At 36.8% G+C, this 18,314-nt stretch overlaps 2 protein-coding genes across 13 annotated transcripts in view; both read left to right on the forward strand.

The window, feature by feature from the left end:
• The first annotated feature begins 2,842 nt into the window (after positions 1–2,842).
• On the forward strand, positions 2,843–11,101 carry LOC133708701 (DNA repair protein REV1-like). 12 transcript variants are annotated; one of them, XM_062134193.1, is made up of 19 exons: positions 2,843–3,861; positions 4,128–4,232; positions 4,316–4,356; positions 4,743–4,815; positions 5,469–5,621; positions 6,159–6,220; positions 6,928–6,998; positions 7,494–7,649; positions 7,809–7,899; positions 8,378–8,473; positions 8,581–8,638; positions 8,934–9,076; positions 9,205–9,293; positions 9,418–9,468; positions 9,557–9,760; positions 9,860–9,979; positions 10,302–10,351; positions 10,447–10,487; positions 10,857–11,101. In XM_062134193.1, the coding sequence occupies exons 12-19, from the start codon at positions 9,064–9,066 to the stop codon at positions 10,871–10,873; spliced, it is 585 nt and encodes a 194-aa protein (XP_061990177.1). In that variant the 5' UTR covers positions 2,843–3,861; positions 4,128–4,232; positions 4,316–4,356; positions 4,743–4,815; positions 5,469–5,621; positions 6,159–6,220; positions 6,928–6,998; positions 7,494–7,649; positions 7,809–7,899; positions 8,378–8,473; positions 8,581–8,638; positions 8,934–9,063; the 3' UTR covers positions 10,874–11,101. The 12 variants fall into 12 exon arrangements, with proteins under 12 accessions (XP_061990177.1, XP_061990184.1, XP_061990173.1 ...); XM_062134200.1 differs by having other exon boundaries at positions 6,928–7,649; positions 10,631–11,101; XM_062134189.1 differs by having other exon boundaries at positions 6,928–7,649.
• Positions 11,102–13,639: 2,538 nt separating this feature from the next.
• The window catches only part of LOC133708369 (uncharacterized), a 52,570-nt gene continuing 47,895 nt past the window's right edge, over positions 13,640–18,314 (forward strand). Inside the window, exon 1 of the mRNA XM_062133828.1 lies at positions 13,640–13,823. Coding sequence (XP_061989812.1) covers positions 13,765–13,823 — 59 coding nt within the window. The 5' untranslated portion in view covers positions 13,640–13,764. The remainder of the gene's footprint in view (positions 13,824–18,314) is intronic.

Below are 18,314 nucleotides of genomic sequence, written 5' to 3' on the forward strand. Positions count from 1 at the left end.
AAATTGGGATGGGAGGTTGTCTTTTAAAGCAGAATAGAAAATAAAATAAAATCAAATACTTCAAGAAAAGAAATAATATATATGTGACTAAAAAAAGAAAAAAGAAAATATATGGACTAAGTTTAATAATATATGGGCTAAGTATAAAAATTTGGGGTGGGCTAGTTTTTAATATTTAATTTTTTAAACTAAAATTAAGCTACTAAGTAATGTTTTTTTCAAAATTTGGGGTGGGCTGTAGCCCACTAGAGCCCGTGTGTAGCTACGCCTTTGGAGGTAGAGTTGTATGAGGATGAGAGAAGAGAAAGTAAATATGGGCATTTGGAGAGGAATTGGGCTGGAGCAAAGAAAACGATCATGAAAATGAGACATAAAGCCTCAGATCTGAGACAAAGCTCAAAGAAAAACTCACCACAGAGGGTGGAGACACACCCTAAACTATTGGATATGAAAACCCCAAATCCTAAAGCTCAAGCGCTCATTTGGTGTTACAAGTTTCACCACAACATGAATTGCCCAAAATATTTATAAATGGGAAAATTTTAAGAACAGTGCATGAAGTTTGGCCCACTATTAATTTTCGTACACAAAGTCACAAATTATTAACTTTGGTACACAAACATTTGTTCCCGACCAAAGACTTGTACACGACGTTAATGACGCCGTTAAAAGGTGTGAAACGTGGCAATTTTTTAGGGGTAAATCCGTCTGTACGGCTTTTCCCTCCATTTTAGCACCTTTTGTGTCTAAAAATGTTGTAGCAATGGTTCCTGGCAGAAATTTGGCAACTGTTCATCAATGTCTGTTTCCCCCCATCTTGCCCCATTACATGGTCCTCAACATCACTTCCAGCCTGGTCTGCATCTTTACCAACAAAACCCAATTGTTCCTCTTCAAGTGCTGATAAAGGCAAATCTTAAATGAAGTGCCCAAGGTACAGCAGGTGGTCCACCTCATCATCAAAATGATCCAACTCCCAGTCCTGAAAATGCCTCCTTCCAGCTAAACACACAAAGTACACATCCAAAATCCTATCTCTAGAAGGGATAAATTGCAGCATATCCATAACATCTGCATCAGTCACAACTGGTAGGTAGCCAGTTCCTGGTTCACTCCTTGGGATCCTATACCAGTACATTATAGGACCATGAGTATAACCTAGGTCATTTGCCCACTAGTTGAACCCAGTTCTGAGATTTTATCTGGGTCAACCCCATCCACATACACTACTCCTTCAGCCCCCCCTGTATTGCCTATTAACACATCCATTGCTATAAAACCTACCCCCATGATGAATACACCTCCATTGCTATAAAACCTACCCCCATGATGAATCCTCACTGTAAACAAATCACCACCTGTCCAATTGAAAACAACTCACTTTCAGCTGCTATACATAACACTACAAATCAAGGTCAAACAAATCTTTGAACACCATCAGTAAAAAACAAACGCAGTTTTGAAAAAAAAAAATTGATAACAAAACCCAGCTATTCTGTTGTTTCCTTCTGACGCAGTCATTAAGGGACTTCAATTAATGGCTGACAATAGTTTCTGCCCACCTTAAAGCACAAAATTGAAGGCCTTTACGGCCCCTACGTTTCATTCACTTCAAACCCAGTTAATAGCCACCAAACTAGAAACTCATTTAAATCCCCAACCAATCTCAACCAAATTCACTGACAATAAAATGATGGTTTATAAAAGGAGGCAGAATAAGACAAAAATAAAACCCTAAATAAACAATATTCACTAACCCTAGATAGTCAATCTTTGACCTTGACCTTGATAAACAAATAAGGAATCTTTTGGACCACAGTAATGACAACGACAACACCCATATATGGAGACAAAACCATCGAAAGCTAAACAAATCGATAAAAAAGGAAGTAGCTTTTTCACATACCTCGGAATATAGGTGGATCTCCTCCCAATTTGAAATACCTCCAGTGATTTTCCATCACTTTTAACCTTGCTATCAGTTGTAAAAATGATAAAGTACACTCTCTTATTCTTATTCTCTCTGCCCCAACAGTCAATACATGTTCTGATCTCTCAGAACTGTGGCTGTCGAACAGATAAGGGAGAGAGAAATGAGATTGACTTTTTGGGACCTTTGGGCCTTAAGTATTGGTAGGGGTTTCTGGTAAAATGTCAATTCTACCCTTGATTCTTTGCAAAATGGCATACGGTCTAACGGGGTGACTAACGTCATGTATGAGAAATGGGTCGGGCTTTACAATTGGTGTACCAAAGTTCATAATTTGTGACTTCGTGTACGAAAATTAATAGTGGGCCACTACAACAAATATGGGTATCAGTGTCCAAATCTTAGTGACCAACTTGTAATTGGTCAGTAATAGAATAGAATTTATGACCAACATTACCTATTGGTCACTAAAATAGTTAGCGCTAAATTTTTTCAAACTCCCGCCTGATTATTTCATTGCAGTGACCAAATACATAATTAATAGTGACCAGCTTTAGTTTGGCCACTACAAGTTTAATAACACTTGCAGAAATACGTTGTCGTTTTGGTGTTAGTGACCAACTGCTTTACATTTTTCTAGGGCTGGGCAAGTTAAACCGAAGTACCGAACCCGTCCCGAACCCGTACCGAAAATAGGCGGGACGGGACGGTATCAAAAATATGAAAATCACTATTCAGCCCGGCCCGTACCGAACTGAATAAAAACGGGACGGGATCGGTATTAGTGTTTTAAATACCGAACAGGCCCGGCCCGTACCGATTTATATATATATTTTTTTATTTATATATTATATACATATATATGTGTACAATATCTTGTCTTCCTTTTCTTCTTTTATGGGAGTATGGGACCATCAGACCACACATGCCTCCCACTTTCGCAACTCTCTCTCTCTTGTCATAAACAAACTCTCTCTCTGTTTGTCACTTTGTCATCAGAGAAAAAAACTCCAGAGAGATTCACGCTCCTCTCTCTCTCTCTCTGTTCATCCTCTCCCTCCCTATCTGTTCACTGTCCTCTCTCTCGTTCTCATCCTTTATTCAGCCTCTATTTCGAATTTATATCGGCACTCTAGACATCACCACCTCACCATCTTCGGTCGACACAGGTAGCACAACCATCATCGCACCACCCACAAGAAACATTGCCCAGATCTGTCCCCATCAATCTTGATGATCTTTTTTAAGATCTGGGTTTGTCAAATTGTGCATGTTCAATGAGGAAAATAGAATTTGCAGAATTTGCAGGGTGGATTAAAGTTTTGTGTTTGTTTATGGGTTTAGGTTTGAATCTTTTTTAAACTCCCTCTCTATGTTGCACTGAATTTTACTAATTTGTGTTTTTGTTTTGAGGCAAAACAAAGAAAGAAAAGGAATGCTTTTGATTGCAGGAGGACAAAACCCAGAACTCCCGAAGTGCAGTTTGCAACTTTGCAACTTCTTTTTTTTTTTTTTTTTTCCGGGTCAGTCCCGTAATGGGCCCGAGCCCGGCCCGAAACCGATCGGGTTCGGTACTGTCGGTATCAAATCTCAAAAAGCCCCTTACCGTCCCGGCCCGTCCCGATTTATAATTCCGGGCCCGGGATCGGGTTTACCCCAAATCTGGCCCGTCCCGGCCCGTGCCCAGCCCTACATTTTTCTTTAGTGAATTTTCAAGCGGCAAGTTTTCATAGTCGAGAAATTTCGCGGTCTCCAAAAGTTATAGGCGCGCTTCCAATTCTCAAATTGTGAATGAAAGCTTGATATTGTGAATTGTGATACCCATCTTGTTCTTCTCTCACTCCGACTCCGACTCCGACTCCGACTCATACCCATTGACTCCGACTCAAATCTTCTCCTCCGCTCCTATTGCCTTCTTCACCGCTCCGATTGTAAGTATCTCTTTCAAGAGGCTTGTTGAACTGATTATACTCCATGGTTGAGCTATTTGACTTTGGGTTTTGTTTTTTTGGCGATCAAATTCACATTGGGGTTTGAATAGAGAGGTTTCATGGAGCAATTTGGTACTTGAGTTAATTTTAGGGTTATGGGTGTTTGGGTTTTGATTTGATTTTCCAGATTTCTAATTTTTAATGATCAGATTGCTCGGCTACTATGACTATAGATGTAACTTGGCTTTTCATATTTCTGGTTCAAGGGTTTGCTGGAGACAACGAAGAAGGATCGACAAATAAACTATTGGCTTTTTGTATTTCTGGGTCTTGTAAGAAGTTGCTAGTAGTTGTTGTACCCCTTATTTATGGTGGGTATTTGAGTTCTGTCTTTATCATCATATGCCAGCTCTTTTTCTTTATTTGAGTTCTGTTACGTTTTGGATATGTCCAGGGACTTCATCCCAATGTTTGTGTTTTCAGAGTTGTCAGAAGGTAACCATATATACTTGCTTGCTTCTATGATAGTTGGTTAGATGTGCTCACTTGTTTAGTATGACAATGTTCTTCTATCATTGCTAATTAGATTACTTAGCATTGGCACAACACTACTGAGGTTTATTGTAATGTTAAATATAAGCTCCTTCATTTCTGAACTGGACATTGCATTGTTTGGGCTCTATCACAGCTTGTTAGCATTCGGTTTTTTAAGTAACTAAAGCAGAAATGACGTACTGTTAGTATGCCTCACTTGAGCAATTGGGTTACATTGATCTGTCATGTTTTTGTACTGAAGTTTAAGAACTCAGAATGATTTAAACTTGGATATGATTTGGATATTTGTGTTTTAGAAAACTGACCCTTTGTTTCCTTGTCCTTAGACTTTAAATATAGATACAACCAGAGGCCGCAAAGAAAAATCTCACATTTATTCCTCTAGCACCAGCTTGTGTGGTAAGCTACTCATATTACTTTTCTTCACATTGATTTCATTGTTTCAAGACATTGCTAACTTTATATGGTTGGTCACATCTATCTGTATATCTATATTGAAAGGTCAGAACATTGTTACTCATAGAACAAAACATGGCTAATGGCTTATATTTTCAGTTACTATTTGCTTCATGACAACTGCAATGGGTACCGGGATAATTTGAAAATGTGAAATTTACTAACACTGTTAAGGCTAGGAATCCCATGAGCTGAGCTGATAAGGATTATTTTCGAAAGTTTCTCAGCTTGATTGAGTATAAATATCCCGGACCTGTGTTCAATGTTCGTTTTGATTTTTTTATTAGTTATTAGAAAGGGTGGGGGTTGCCTATAAATATGGCTTTGTTCTGGGTAAAACCTTATATGGCTTTGTTCTTATACTCTGTTCCTCAGTTTTCTTGTTCTAAATATATTCCTTGATATGGTATTTCATCATATTAATTTTTTGATGCAGTATCCTTGAATTTAATACTTTTCCATCTGGGTTCTTTTGCAGTTGTTAAATTTCTGTTCTTGAAGCCTATTATATGCTTGACTGAAAATAGAAAAGAGTTACAAAGTTCTACGTGGGAAACTACTGTCTTGAAATATTCTTATATGATTATTGCACGCAGATTCTGGATTTGCAAATGTAGAATGTGGAATTCCTTCAGTGTTGAAGTATGATTGGAAGAATTGAAGACTGTGGCACTTTTGGGACATGTCCAGTAGCTTTTTTCTATCTTTGCTTCACGGTTTCAGACTTTCAGGTTTAATGAAAATTTGTGGTATGTGATTTTGTCAGCTTTTTGTTCTTGTATTTTGGAGTTTGATATAGTTGTGAATGAATAATGAGATTCTTGAGCATATCAACTATTGAAGAGAATAAAGAATATAGAGTAATGACAGTCATTTGTGATATAGAATGTGATTCAAACATGATCAGAAAACAAATGAATCATAGTTACCGAAGAGGGATGTTGGAAGCATATGGTTGTGGAAGTGCTTTTTCTCAGTCTTATTTTGGTCAGCTTGGTGCCAAAAGCTAGAGCTTTTAGTTCTGACAAATTGTGGTCAGCTTTTGCTAACTAATTATTGCTGTAAATGAGATCACACTGTCAATTCATTGATCAAAAATATTGGCTTCAGTCCTTTTTTTTGTTGTCTATTCTACTACATCTGCAACTTTTTCCTGTTCTAGCTTTTGTCAGATTACTTCTAACTTTGTCTTCAGTTTTATTTTGGAAGGGTCAGTAGCATTAGAACGATGTTTGCAGGTTCATTTGGATACCTTTTAAACTGGTTGTTTGGTTATTTAATTTCAGGTTTTGTTGATCGCTAGACTTCAACCCAGAAATTGCTCTAGTATTATAAAAAAGGTGTCCAGGTATACTGTCCAGCTCCACATATAGTATATTACATCTTCCTCTTTTTATTTTTCGTAACACAACATATTGATCAATACTCGCTCCATCTTCTTCTTCTTTTTCTATTTTCTTTTCTTGCTCTCTCTCTTTTTTTCTTTGTCACACAATAGACAAGTAAACAACCCTTCAATTCAGAATTTACAGTACCTCTGGGAGGTACCTTAGATAGGGTGAGCTTTTTTTTTTTTCTTTTTCTTTTTTTTAAGACTATAGGCTGTTGCCCTTTTTTCTATTTCCAGCCATAAAACAAAACGCACTTTTCTTTCTGGGAAGAAGAAGACGACCAAAAAAACAGAACACTTCATTTTAAGCAAACAATAAAGACAAATAGACTACCCCCCATCTCAAGTTTCTTCTAGACTAAATTCAAATAGCCCCATCGCTAGCTTAGGAAGTTGTCACTTCAGTTCTGTTTTCTATGAATTATAGTCATGACTACTGAATTAAGGGTTTTGCTTGATATTTTGATTTCTAGTCTTTTGTGGTTGCTATATGTGGTTGGTGTTATACTACTGCAATTTGTTCTGGTTCAGTAATGAAAAGTTGTGATAGTTTCTTTAAACTGAGTTTGTTTATCTTTAAGGTCCAATTGCACAATTTTACGTTGTTGAGGTTTCCTAATCCTGACAGTAATTGATTTTTTATTTATTTATTTCTACCTTTGCAGGTTGTATTTGGAGCAAAAGTTGAATTGATTCTGTGGACACAAGATTCCATTCGATTGTATTGTTTGTGGTGGTAAATTAACTTGCTATTTGATTTCAGCTGGTTCTTATGGGGGTTCAAAACTATTGAAATGAAAACTGAGAATAGATTCGTAAAGATTTCTGCTGTTTTTCACTTTTTCAAAGTAATGACTGATTGTGGATGTTGGTATCACTACTACAATTATAGGCTACAAGGACACCAAATAAGGACACATAATTGATGTGGAGTCCTTGAAGATTTATAAGGACACTCGGGATGTAATTGAAATTTTTTAGTGGGTCAGGAGTGTTTCAACGACACACCAACTTTATTAATGCTGTGTCCTAAGAAAACCTAAAATTCAATTCGGCTCCAAATCTCCAATTGAAATAAGAAAACGCGCTGCACTTCGTGTTTTCCCTCCCCCAAATTTCACTTCCCTCCCCAAATTTCAGTTCCCTCCTCCCCTAACTTTCGACTTTCCCTCTTCAATTGAAACCCACCAGAAGAGAAAAGATGTTTCATTCACTCTATTTCCCTTTTTAGTTGTAATAGAAAAAAGAGAACAAACTCGAGCTCAAAACACCTTCGATCTGATTCGACTCGGTGGAGGAGGCGGCGACTCATAACAAGGGTTCCACTCATAGTAAGGTGTGAGACATGTTCTGGGTTGAGAGATTCTGGGAAAAATTTCAGTAGAAGGTGAGGTTACGAGGAGAATTTGGAGGTTACTCGATCTTTTTTTTTTTTTTTTCCTAATTTTTTTGTTATGCTTGTGTCTTGGGTTGAAAGAGTGTTGTTAAACTAGTGAATATATGTGCACTGCTTAATAAATTGAAAAGACTGAATGTGTTGTTGCAGCATGTTGAGGTTCTGATCCCAACTCTGAAGAAAGATGAGGTTTTGCTGAATCGGAAGCGGCTAGCATAATCCAATTGATTGGTTGGAGTGGGTAGGTTGTCTCTAACTTGTTTATTTTGATTGTTTTCTCAAAACCAAAAACCCTAAAATCGTTTTCTTGTTTATTTCTTTTGTTTCTGTTTTCGCAGGTTTCTATGCTTTGTTTTCTTTTAATTAATTAGCATAGCAAATGATCTCCAAAATCCCTAAAAATTAACCAGTATCCAGTTTAGTGTGTTAGCTTAATGTATATAAAATTTCATTGAAATCGGAGTAGTTTAGGTTAGATTTTTATTTTCGTTTTGGTTTCTGGTCAGAGTCGAAGTTAATCTGATGTTTTTTTTTTTTGGTTTCTCCGAAGCTCATTACATTTGAGTTGTGAATAGCTATGGCTATTAGACTCCTTTCATCCTATGTAGGTGTAAAATTTCTCCTTCACAGGAGTTCTGGAGGTCTATGGGAAGTTGTTGCACTAAATTGTTAATCTCTAGTTCAGTTTCCCTGATCCCTTTCTATTATTTATCAATTAGGGACTTGCAGAAGGCAGGGTTATATCAGTGGTTGCTTCGAATATAGCTATTTTTTCAGATTCGAATATAGCTATTTGTTCAGATTCATGGCTCATGGTTAGTATCACTTGTTCTTAATGAGTTTATCTTTTTGGGATTATATAAATGAACTAAGAATCAATGCTGAATGCAATTACATCTTTCGTTTACATATGTGCTTGCAGGAAATAAAAGACCAAGGCTTTTGAATAGCAGATGATTAGATACTTAAAGCCTTTGAAGGTCTGGTTCCATCTCCTTTTTTTTTTTTCCCCTTGAATAATTAAGTAGCTAGTTCTCCGTAGTGTACCAATGTCTAAGAGGTTAGTTTTCGATGATTCTTGTTTGATGTTTTTGTAGAAGTAAGTTGTTGCTAATATGAAAACCATAATTGCAAGGGAGGCTAAAATGTTTTACCCTGTCTAATGATGGATTCATTTCAACTGTCAAGTTGATTGGTTTTGGAATGTACAAACTGAAGATCTTAGACTAGCTGGATGTTTTCTGTGTTACTAAAATACTTGTCAATATGCTGTAGGACTTTTTTTTTTGTGTCCGTGGTCATCAGGCAACACCCTGAACTTAAGGATAGGCCTATAGCTGTATGTCATTCTGATAATCCAAAGGGCACTGCTGAATTTCATCTGCAAACTACCCTACTCGAGATTATGGTTTGTTTTGGTAACAATTTTTCATTGCAGTTTTTTTTTTTTTTTTTTTTTTTTTTTTTTTTTTTTCTGTCGATCATTCTTTTGTTTCCACTGGGTGTGTCATGTGTGGTTAAAAGTCTTTTTAATGTGTATTTTCAGGAGTGAGGGCTGCGATGTTTGTTAGAGATGCTAAGGCTCTTTGTCCACACCTTGTCATTCTTCCTTATGATTTTGAAGCGTATGAGGAGGTAGGTTATTAGAGGACATCATTGTCTTATGCTTTAAATTGCTGCTAGTTATCTTCTTCGTTTCTTATATCCTTACTTTAGCAAGTTTAGTGGATTTCTATGTGTCATATGATCTATTGTGCAGGTAGCTAATCAGTTCTATGACATTCTGCATAAGCACTGCAGAAAAGTACAAGTACGCTTTTGGAAACCAATTTTATTTATCTTTTTAATACTTACTTCTTCAGTTGAGTTTTTGTTAATATGCATGTTGTTGAATTTAGGCGGTAAGCTGTGACGAAGCATTTTTAGATGTCACATACTTGGAAGGGGTAGATATGGATATGTTAGCCTCAATTATAATACAAGAGATCTTTGAGACTACTGGATGCATTGCAAGTGCTGGCATAGCTAGAAATATGCTCATGGCTCGCCTTACAACAAGAACTGCTAAACCAGATGGTCAATGCAACATTCCTCCCAAAAGGGTATGCATTTTGAAATGTAGTTTATTGCAACTGTTGTGCTTGTCATCATGAATATTATGTGCAGTCTGGCTTACTTAAATTGTATGGTTTTTATATTAGGGGCATGATTATTTTTATGAACTTCCCATCAAGATGCTTCTAGGAATTGGACACGTTTTAGAGGAGAAGTTGAAGAAGCGAAATGTTTTGACGTGTGGACAGTTGCGCATGATTCCTAAGGTGTCTTTATTTATGCATTTCTATCTTTTTTTTTATCAGTTGAACTGCCATAGATTTAAGTATGTATCAAACCCTAAATTGTAACTGGACTGGATTTTATAAAGTTTTGGTTTGATACATCAGTAAGAAAGTTTATTGAAAGTTACATAGTTTTACATGGAATAAGGTTACACATTTTATTGAAAGTTTATTGGTTGGCATAAGGTTTTTATTCTTTGTGCAGTGTCTTTGTAATTATCATGGAAAGTTACACAGTTTTACGTCTTTCATCCCAATCATTATTGTTTGGAAAATTAATGTGGCCTCTTTTTTGTTTCCCCAGCCCTGCAATGTGGTTTCCAGTAGCTATTTTTATGCTGGTGGATGTGTATGGTAAGAATTCTTATTGCTTCTTGTTGATGATTTCCTTTAGTTTGTGTTAAGATTGATAAATATTAATTCATGGAATTTGCATCAACTCTAACCAGGTTGGCACGTATATCTTTGGCTATCCTATGTTCCACTTTTGGTGAGTACATTGTTGCATGTTTAGACGAGCATATATAGATACCTATGTTTCCAGATAGTCATTAACTTTTCTTTTCTTGGTCATTCTGGTCCTAGGAACCAAACTTGAAAACATTACTAACATTACTGTTTTGGACCTTGTAGAATGCTTTTGAGCTTGCCTTCTTTGTTTGGGTTCCAGTTAGTTTTTCTTTCCCATCCTCCAGATTTTGGTGAAGTTCAATATTTAAAATTTTCCATAGCTTTGAATATGTAGCAACTGGGTATGAATTGAGTTTTATATGTAGCAACAACTAGCTTTGAATTATGTGTCTTACGATCAGTAGTAGTAGTACATTAATTCTGGATGTTGGACTTGTTGTTTTTGCAGGTATTACTTGTTTTTGATGGTATGAATTCAGTTATATATGTAGCAGCAGCAGCTAGCTTCAAATTAGTCATGGTAGAACATTCTCGGCATGTTGGACTTTTGGTTTTTGCAGGCTACTTCTTTTGGATCTTAGACATGTATTAAGGAATGTTCTATATATTATATATAGACTTGTTTGATGTGTACGTACTCGCTGTAATGCGCGCACTTTTTATAATATGAGATCGTTTCCCTTATGGATTTAATGACTCCATTTTCAGAACTTTGAGTACATAATTTGTGTCCTTATATAGAAAAGATGACACATTTGATAGTATATTTTGTGTGACCTCTTATAGATTTAAGGACTCTATTTTCAGAGTTTTTAGGACACAATTTATGTGTTCTTGTATAAAATAGAGGACACATTTGGGAGTGTTGTTTTTGTGTCCTCATACATTTAAGGACTCCATTTCCAGATCTTTTAGGACACACTTTTGTGTGTCCTTCTATAGAAAAGAGGACACTTATTTCATAATATTAGGATGCAATTTAGGTGTCCTCTTATGGATATAAGGACATCTCGTCCAAAGTTATTAGGACACATAAACACTGTCCTCGTATAGATAAGAGGACACATAAACACTGTCCTCGTTTCGGACTTACAATGACTCCCGGATAGAGGACTCTTTTTTAAAGAGTCCTTGTATGTATTTAAGGACACGGTTTCAATGTCCTTAAATCATGTTTTTGTAGTAGTGTATCATCACTGATATGTCAGTTGCTTCAGTTGTACAATACCAGTGTGTGCTTCAATAGTTTCTCTTTGATCAAACTTAGCCCAATGCCTTCTCATTTACTACCGTTCATGTTGGTTAATATGTGTTCTTATAATGCAGAATGGTGAAGGTCATCATTTCAGAGGAAGATATATCAAAGCACATCAATTACAACTGTTGTATGTGACAAGTTGCATAAGCTTGTCCATCTTTCTCTTGGATTTGGTTGCCCTGGAAGTACTGAAATTGTTTTAGGCTTTTAAATGAGTTTTCAAGGGACATGTATTTGTGAACATGATCAATAAGTGATAATGTGGATTGTCCTCAGCAATACAATGTATTTATTTTAGTACAATTTCTATTATATAGAAGTTTAAGTAGCATTGGAGTTCCATGTTCAACTAGTTATTATTTGATAGCTATTGTAATAGACCAAAATAAAAAGCTTATGAGATAAACATTTCTTTTTTCTAATAATCAAAACTTTAGTGGCCTTAAAGTTTGGTCACTAATATAAGCATGTGACTCAAGCTTTAGTGACCAGATCATGTGTTTTAGTGACCAGATTTGTTACCTTCAGTGAGGAACTTTGTGGTCACTAATTGTTTAATGATTTGTGACCAAATAATCTTGATCACTAAACCTTTTCATATTAGTGACCAACAACCATATTTTGGTCACTAAAGAGAATTAGTGACGGGTCTATAGTGACCACTCAGTGACCAACAATATTTGGTCACTAATCATATATAGTGACCAAATTGGCTATTTTCAGTGACCACTATGGTGGTCATTAATGCCAGGTTTTGTTGTAGTGGGCCAAACTTCATGCACTGTTCCTAAAATTTTCCCTTTATAAATTATAAAATTAAAACTCTTAATGAAATCATCTATAAATTGAAAAAGTGTGTGACAATTGAATGGTCTTAGAGCATTTTTAGCTGACTCTATTCTGGCTTCTTAGCTATTTTAGAGAGCATGTTTAGCTTTTTATCTATTTTAGCAACTGTGCCAGACTTCGAAGTGGCTTTCCATTATAACTTTTAGCTATCTCGCTCCCAAATATATAGAGCGAGATGAGGCTCTATATAGTTTAAAATATTCATTTTGAGTTATTTTATGTAATTTGTAAATACATTTAAACTATTTAATCTTCATTTAAAAAATAATATAAATCAAAATTAGGCTAAAAATAGAGAGCACTGATACAGACGTATTTCCGACTAGCAAAAATGACTTTTTAACTACTTTAACTAAAATTTGACTAAAATATATTTACCGTTGCTAAAAATACTCTTAATCACTACACTCATTGCTAATTTTACACGTGTATAATGTTAAGTACATTTATAATGACAAACATATTTACAAGATTGTGCATTAAAGTATAAACGTGCATTTAAGTATTTTCCTATTAATAATGACAATCTTATTACAGAAATAACAAAACGTAAACATTTATTTTGGTTCCCCCATTCAAAATGGAAGCAATAGCTATGGAACGAAAAAACAGGACACAAAATAGTTGATCGGCGCTTCTCTAATCTATACTATTATTAAGAGAAGAGGTTTTGTTAGCCAAAATCTAAAATTTTGACAGAATTAACCCTAGAAGATTAATAAACTTTGAAAATTAATTAAATCACAAGGATAATTAAGACATTTACAAAATATTTTTTTATTAAAAAAATTTGAAAAAAAATATCCACAACCCACTTTTCTCTCTCCCATTTTCTTTTCTCTGCAATAACCAACTTTTTCCTTTTATATTTTCTGAAAAAAAAAAATTTAATAACTTGCACATGCAGAGCATGTGTGGAAAAATGCTAGTTCCGAATTACCGAAACCCCTTTTATAGGAGCGAGACAATTTACCGAACCCAGATCCAAATTATAAACCGCACAGTTTTCCCTGAATCGTGGGATAGTAAAAAGTAAAAAAAAAAAAAACCATTCTCCCACTAAACCCTGTAAAGACGAGAGTCTCTGAAGTCCCGTGTAACTGCTACTGCTGACGGAATACCAAGTCCAAGAACAACCCAAAACAAGCAAACTCTTGTCTCAGTTGAGTTCAACTTTGTTTCACCTTCAAATTTTGTGGGCAACCAACCAAATTGGTGTTGCCCTTGTCTGTCTTAGTGGGGAGCCAGAATGGTATGGTGTACTTTCTGTGTCAAAAATGTTGAAGGAACCAGCGATGCTGGTAGACTGTGAGTAGTCTCACTCACCCTTTTTCTTTCTCTATCTCCATTAAACTTGATTTCTTTATTGTTGTTTGCAACTGTAATTGTTTGATTGTTTTTGTAACCCACATTTTCTCTGAGGAACCCACTTTCGTTAAGAATGCGGCGGGCCAGGTATTATTGGGTCTTCTTCTACATATCTGTCGTTCTTGATTATCACTGTGTTGATGTTGTTGTGTGTATTTTGCAGAGCCAATTGGCTGGAAGATATGTACGCTCCAGGGAAAGCGAAATCTCAGCTTCTTGTGAAAGGATACTCGAAAATGGTCTGTTTTCTTGCGTTTTTGCTCTTTCAATGTTTGGCTTGTTCAAGCTTTTCTTGTAGTCACTGTATGCCATTAGCCTAGGATTCCTTGGAGATATTTACCGTTTTCCGAAAAGGATAACTGAAATTTTGCACTAGGTGTTTGGGTCAGTGTGGATAAGTAAAGTCAGGGTCTGGTGTTAGAGGTGCAACTTGAAAGTAGCTTTGATTGGTCAAGCATTAATTCTTTGGACGAGTATGTGATCCCAGAACACTATAATTGTATTTTATCGATCACATGAACGTTTCCTGTTGATCGAGGAGAAATTTAACTTGACTGTCTACAGAATATATGGTAAAGAATGTTTGTTTGTTTTCCCTTGCAGAAAACCTAGCAAGAAGCATTATTGCTTCGATCGGCAAAATAAATGATGTTCCAAGCAAGTGAAAATAGGAAAGAAATCCCCCAAGCATTGTTAAAATTAACTCATGCATTCAAACAAAAACTTTCTGTATTAAGATATGGTAAATTCTTCCATCACTAAACATAAACCAGTCATTATTACATAAAATATAGCTAGAGAAACATTTAACATAAAGTGATCAATAGAAACAAAGCACAACAAATCAATTGTTATTTCCTAGTACCATATCCTCTAACTACTCCTTCGAGCTTCTTGCTCGAAATTCGTGTTCAAGTTTTGTCCGCCAAAAGAGTCATTGTATCTTGGAGAAGGTTGGCTCTTTTTTGGAGCTGGTGGACACGAACGGGCTTCACAGGAGCGGTCTTCATGAGAATGGTCTTTCTTGTTGTCTCCAGCCATCGTCCACTTGTTGCCTTCTTGCGACATTATGAAAATCTCGTCTTGATTTATCTCAATTAGCTAAGTACCTATCAAAGTTTCAATCACAGAGTTCGTTGAGAGAGGAATACAGAGCCCAAGACCTCCTTATATAGATAATTTCTTTCCCAGATCCAATCGGATTCCTATCTAGTAAAGCTGAGAAAGTCTTTGCTAAAGAAACTAGGAAAGAATAATATTACAACCCAAAACAAAGAGGAAAAGCATTAATTTTCTTTGTGGAAAAAATTGAAAAAAACAAAAAAAATCTCTGATATACGTGAGCGTACATGATTGTGGTTAAGCTATATATGTACTTTGTCACCCCTAACTATAGAAATGGCTAAGCTATATACATCTCTGGTTCAGTTCTAGTGACCGTTCAAGTCTATGAACATAATCAGCTCGATCTGTTATGTCAAATAATTTGTTGACGTACATCATAAGTTAAACTAGAGTAGAAAAATCATAAGCTAATCTCAATTACAAAGAGTTCAACACGTACATATGCATATGAACCCATACGTGCATGGATATGTGTAGAGGATAGTTTGGGGTTAGATACTCTGTGATTGATCATGTGTCTATGCGTATGAAGTCATAGGGTATAATTAAATTAAGGAAATAATGCGATAATATAAACACGGGAAGATCCAAACTGCTTCTTGTATTGAAATTAATGGTGAGGTTTAAAATGTGAATCTATTTATCTTGGCTTCAAAATACTAATTAAGAAGAGTTTAAGCTTTGCTTCATGCAGAGATCATTGTCAAAACATATATATAACTACACTCTTAATCCAAAAAACGATCTCAATTACAAGGATCTCATCCAGTAATTCATTTTGTTCTGTGGTAGAAAAGGACTTGCGGAAAAGTTAACTCGTTCTTGTTTATTTTTCATTCGTCCTCCTCAGCCTCATCTCTGGTTTCATCATCTTAGATCTAACTGAAAATAGGCGGTCGGAGTTTATGAGATTAGGAGAGAAAAGAAAAGAATCAAAAGAAAAAAATCTAGCTGTCTAATCAATTAGTCAATAGTGGATGATGTGATTATAGGTAAAGATTTGGATGTGGATTGATCGAGGACTAAGGACTAAGGACTAGTTTCTAACTCAAGATGGCGACATGTACGTACGTAGTTGTTACAAACTTGATGTCAGAAAGGCTGAGACATACTTGATCTAGTACGTGATTCTGGCATCGCACTAGAATACTTGGAAGATTCTGAGCTTTTGCTGCATGCTAAATCATCGACAAAATAGAACTACAAGCTTAAACAAGAAATCAATCTCAATTACAAGGATTCCATTCAGTAGTTCATTTCGTTTTTTGAGCAGCTACATATAGATCTGTACAAGTTGGACAAAACTTTAGCTAGCTTTGACTTCTAACTGATTGATGTTTTCAATTAATCTGTCCTATTATAGAGTCCATCTAGTACTACAAACTGATTAGTCTTAAGAGTCTGTAAGCTCCTATAGGCGTACCTAGCTTATTGCTAGGAGGGTCACTTGATCCAGCTCAATATTGTTAAAAGACTATTTATGTAATATTTTTCAAATTTATATTCTTTTTTTTTTATTTTTTAAAGAAATGTGGATTTCATTAATTCATGTCAATATGTATTTTTTTTTGGCAAAAATTCACCAACGGTGTCTGGACACTTAGGAGACTTTCAGAATGATACCTGAACTTACAAAGTTATCAATGTGATACCTGGACTCATTTTTTCGTATCAACATTGTACCTATGACCAATTTCCGTAACGGCTCCGTGACGGAAATTGGTCGTAGGTATCACATTGATACGAAAAAATGAGTCCAGGTATCACATTGATAACTTTGTAAGTTCAGGTATCATTCTGAAAGTCCCTAAGTGTCCAGACACCGTTGGTGAATTTTTTCCAATTTTGCACGTGCGATGCACGTGAGTCACTTAATGAAGACAAAAGGACCGATTTACCCTCAAATTCTTTCTTTTTTTCTTTATTCTTCTTTCTTTCTTTCTTTCTTTCTTCTTCTTCTTTTCTAGTTTCTTCTTGCCCTGATTTGAATCATCAAGATTCAAATCATCTTGCTCGTCCGATTCCCACCGCCGATCGCCGATCAAACACCGCCATTGAGTCTCAATCCACCTTCATGCACCACAAATGTTTCTGGTTCCCCCAACTTCAAATCCTATAGCAAATTGAAATTGTGCATTGAGGCTTCACCGCTCACTCCGAGTTCATCCCCGCTGCCGCCGCCAATGACTTGACCACCACCACTCTCGTTCTCTCCTCCGACCCCTTTTTATACACCATTGATCAGAAACTCAGACCCCGCCAGCCCTCCACTCTCAAATCACAGCTCCAATCCCACCCCTCCATCCTCTCCTTCGTTCCCGACATGCAACACCACCTCCACACCATCCTCACCTGCAACTTCATCGGTTTAGCCGACAACTTCGGCCTCTAGCCCAACTTCGATCAGAGGCAATTTTAGGCAGATAAAGATTAACAACTTCGGCCTCCACACCATCCTCACCTGCAAAAAATTCGAGCTGTTCTTATTCACCAGCTTCGCCACTCCGCTGCTACCCACCATTGTGCCTCGCCGATTAGTAGACAAAGAACTCGGAGCCTCCACCATCGAGAAATTGAGGCTCACGTTCTGCGTGTCCTGCGCGGCGGATATCGGCATCGTCGGAGAAAATGTTGTATGAACATAAATTTAGTTTGGGTTCCACGGTGGCAGCTAGTCGAGCTCGTTGATTGCGGCCTTGGCTTTCTTGATTAGCCAATCGACGACCTTGCTAGGCTGGTCGTATCCAAGCCGGTCCTGCATGTCGTAGAATTGAATGGCGGTGTGGGCGACGAGCCTGATGCTGCGGTCCCTGGGGCCTTTGGTGGTGCAAACCTTGCTGTGGCGGTCCTTCCGGCCGGTGGTCCTTAGAATGTGGCCTTGAGCCTCCACGATTTCGCTAGCGGTGGAGGAAGAAGCAGTGCTTATCCCCAAACCCAATCGAGAAGCAGCGGAGGACGACGTTGTTGTGCGGTGGTGGAGGTTGTTGTGGTCAAGTCATTGGCGACGGCGGCGGGGATGAACTCGGAGTGAGCGGTGAAGCCTCAATGCACAATTTCAATTTGCTATAGGATTTGAAGTTGGGGGAACCAGAAACATCTGTGGTGCATGAAGGTGGATTGAGACGCAGCGGCGGTGTTTGATCGGCGATCGGCGGTGGGAATCGGACGAGCAAGATGATTTGAATCTTGATGATTCAAATCAGGGGAAGAAGAAACCAGAAAAGAAGAAGAAGAAAGAAAGAAAGAAAGAAGAATAAAGAAAAAAAGAAAAGAAAAGAAAGAAAGAATTTGAGGGTAAATCGGTCC

Source organism: Rosa rugosa, chromosome 5 (genome assembly GCF_958449725.1).
Source record: "Rosa rugosa chromosome 5, drRosRugo1.1, whole genome shotgun sequence".
NCBI classification, from domain to species: domain Eukaryota; kingdom Viridiplantae; phylum Streptophyta; class Magnoliopsida; order Rosales; family Rosaceae; genus Rosa; species Rosa rugosa.